At 40.8% G+C, this 2,500-nt stretch overlaps 1 protein-coding gene across 1 annotated transcript in view; it reads right to left on the bottom strand.

Moving 5' to 3' along the window:
* Window positions 1-83: 83 nt before the first annotated feature.
* Window positions 84-2,500, bottom strand: part of LOC113812369 (transmembrane protein 272) — a 7,263-nt gene continuing 4,846 nt past the window's right edge. Inside the window, exons 5-6 of the mRNA XM_027364240.2 lie at window positions 2,295-2,429; window positions 84-948 (exon numbers count right to left, since the gene is read on the bottom strand). Of these exons, the coding sequence (XP_027220041.1) occupies window positions 764-948; window positions 2,295-2,429 (320 nt within the window). The 3' untranslated portion in view covers window positions 84-763. The remainder of the gene's footprint in view (window positions 949-2,294; window positions 2,430-2,500) is intronic.

Genomic DNA, 2,500 nt, shown 5'->3' with positions numbered 1-2,500 from the left:
CTACCTCTGGCGCCGACATCATGGCAGTCGAATATTCCCGCCATTTCTGTTACTCTATGTAAATGTTTGAATGAAACACGAGGTATGTGCATTTATTTTATTATTTGTCAAAACAAGAGAATAACATCGATTCAACGAACTGATACAGAAACAGAGTAAAACACTCAGTCTTCCTTGCAAATCATTATTCGAATATACACAAAAATATAATCTGTTTGGGAAGGTGCCCGTCTCTGAAATCAATGGATCTTAAGTTGTTTTAGGCACGGAACCCCCTCCCCCTTCCCGCCAAAAAAAAGAAAAAGAAAAAAATCGGAATAATAAAATTTGATAAAACATTTTGGTTTGAGACAGAGTTCATACAAATTGAATATTTGGAATTTACATAAAACAGAAGGCCATTAAAGTGTGTTCGCTTGATAAAACTTCAATGGCTTAAGAAAATATGATTGCCAATATATTCCTTAAATTAGCTATATAAAAAAACATCAACAACCAACGCTTCATAACCGTTTTTTACTCCATGAGAAGTCTTAAGAATATATATGCAAATAAACTGAAAGATCTTGGAACTAACGACGATAAACTATCTACAGGAGAGCTAAAGGCGGGAAGGGAAAAGGGAGTTTGAAAAGGTGTGATATTTGCGGGTAAAATGGGGACCGGTTCGAGGCTAGCGCACACACGGAGGAAAATCACCAAAGCTGGAAAACTGAAAGCGGGAAAGAAGTCGAGGAGATTTGTCTCTCTCTTTCATCTTTTTTTATCTAGAGCATCCCCGGAGACAGAAGGCCAAGACGCCCACGATGAAGGAGATGATAGCGAGGGCATCAAGGATGATAACCCCGTAGAAGGCGACGTTAAAAACGCTCTTGTTGCAACCGTTCTCGAACCAGGAGTGAGCGTAGTCAGGGTCTTGGGCCCAGGCGCGGTACACCCACACGTTTCCTGCAGAAGCGAAATTTTCCATTATGTTATTGCTGCCTTGTTCTAGGTGTATTTGTTCACGTTATTGCTGTCAGGCGTTTTGCAATAAAGAAAAGTTAAGCCTTGTCTTAGGTGTAATTGTTCACGTTATTGCTGTCGGGTGTTTTACAATAAAGAAAAGTTAAGCCTTGTTCTTGGTGTAATTGTTCATGTTATTGCTGCCAAGTGTTTTGCAGTAAAGAAAAGTTAAGCCTTGTTCTAGGTACAATTGTTCACCTTAGTGCTATCAGGAGTTTTGCAATCAAGTTATCCTCGTTCTAGGGGCAATAGTTCATCTAATTAGTGCTACCAGGAGTTTTGTAATAAAGTAGAAGCAATAATATCCTATCATTTAATTTATCAAGTTAGTCCTCCCAGGGGTTCAATCGTAAAGAAAAGTTACCATAGTTCTTGGTGTAATATTTCCTGAGTGCAACCAGGTGTTTTGTTTCAAGGAAAAAATACCATAGTTCTTGGTGCAACATTGAACAGTACAACGAGGTGTTTTGTTACAAAAAAAAAAAAAAAAAAAAAAAACTTCTAGGTGTAAAATTTCTGGAGTGCAACCAGGTGTTTTTTTTTTCAATAAAGAAAAAAAACTAGTTCTAGGTCAAATGTTTCATCATGTTCTTACTACCAAGGTTGAGACTGATTTTGAAATTGACTAGAAAACCTCTTATGTCGAACCTGGAACTAAAGACGACAGAGAACATTAAACACAATTAAGGAGGATATACCTTAAAGACCTCAGTACCATTGTTAATAATATCAAGCCTGACACACATGGCTGGAACACAAATATGAAAATATATGATAATTAACCGATTCATTCCAGACTTTTCGATTCAAAACAAAGGTCACGTGACACCTTTCATCTTAAAGAACACTACTGACCATTTTCCTTTTGTGTTTTACTGAAATTACACCGAAAAAAACTTGAACTTGGTGAGAACTTCATGACTAATTTGGGCATCTCAGATAAATACGAGAGGTTAGTGTTCTGGGGTTCCTTAGGGTATCGGCGAGGTATTCTTTCTTAGAGGGATGTGTATGGCACTGATTGAGGTTTACGTTACGTGAGCTTCTCTCACCTCCTTTTCTCTTTCTCTCTCTCTTTCTCGCTTTCTTTCTCTCTCTCTCTCTCGCTTTCTTTCTTTCTCTCTTCTCTCTCTCTCTCTCTCTCTCTCTCTCTCTCTCACTCTCTCTCCCCTTCCCCCTCTCCCTCCCCTTCCCCCTCCCCTTCCCCCTCCCCTGCCCCCTCCCCTTCCCCCTCTCCCTTTCCCCCCCTACCCCCCCTTACCCCTCCCCTCCCCTCCCCCACCACCTACCTCCGATGAACCAGGCGAAAGTTGCCAGAGACACGACGAAGCTCACTAATTTGACCGGCAGTGACACGCTTTTCCCCGACTTGTAGCTCCTGGTCGCCATGCCGCCCGTACCGATACCAAACAGCATGATGATACCTGGAGTTTGCGGGAAAGAACAGGTGATATTAGGTAGTTGTTAGGTAATTAGGTAATTAGTACCGATACCA

Source organism: Penaeus vannamei, chromosome 15 (genome assembly GCF_042767895.1).
Source record: "Penaeus vannamei isolate JL-2024 chromosome 15, ASM4276789v1, whole genome shotgun sequence".
Lineage (NCBI taxonomy): Eukaryota > Metazoa > Arthropoda > Malacostraca > Decapoda > Penaeidae > Penaeus > Penaeus vannamei.
Note: the sequence above shows the minus strand (reverse complement) of the source record. Positions and strands in the feature narration are given on the sequence as shown.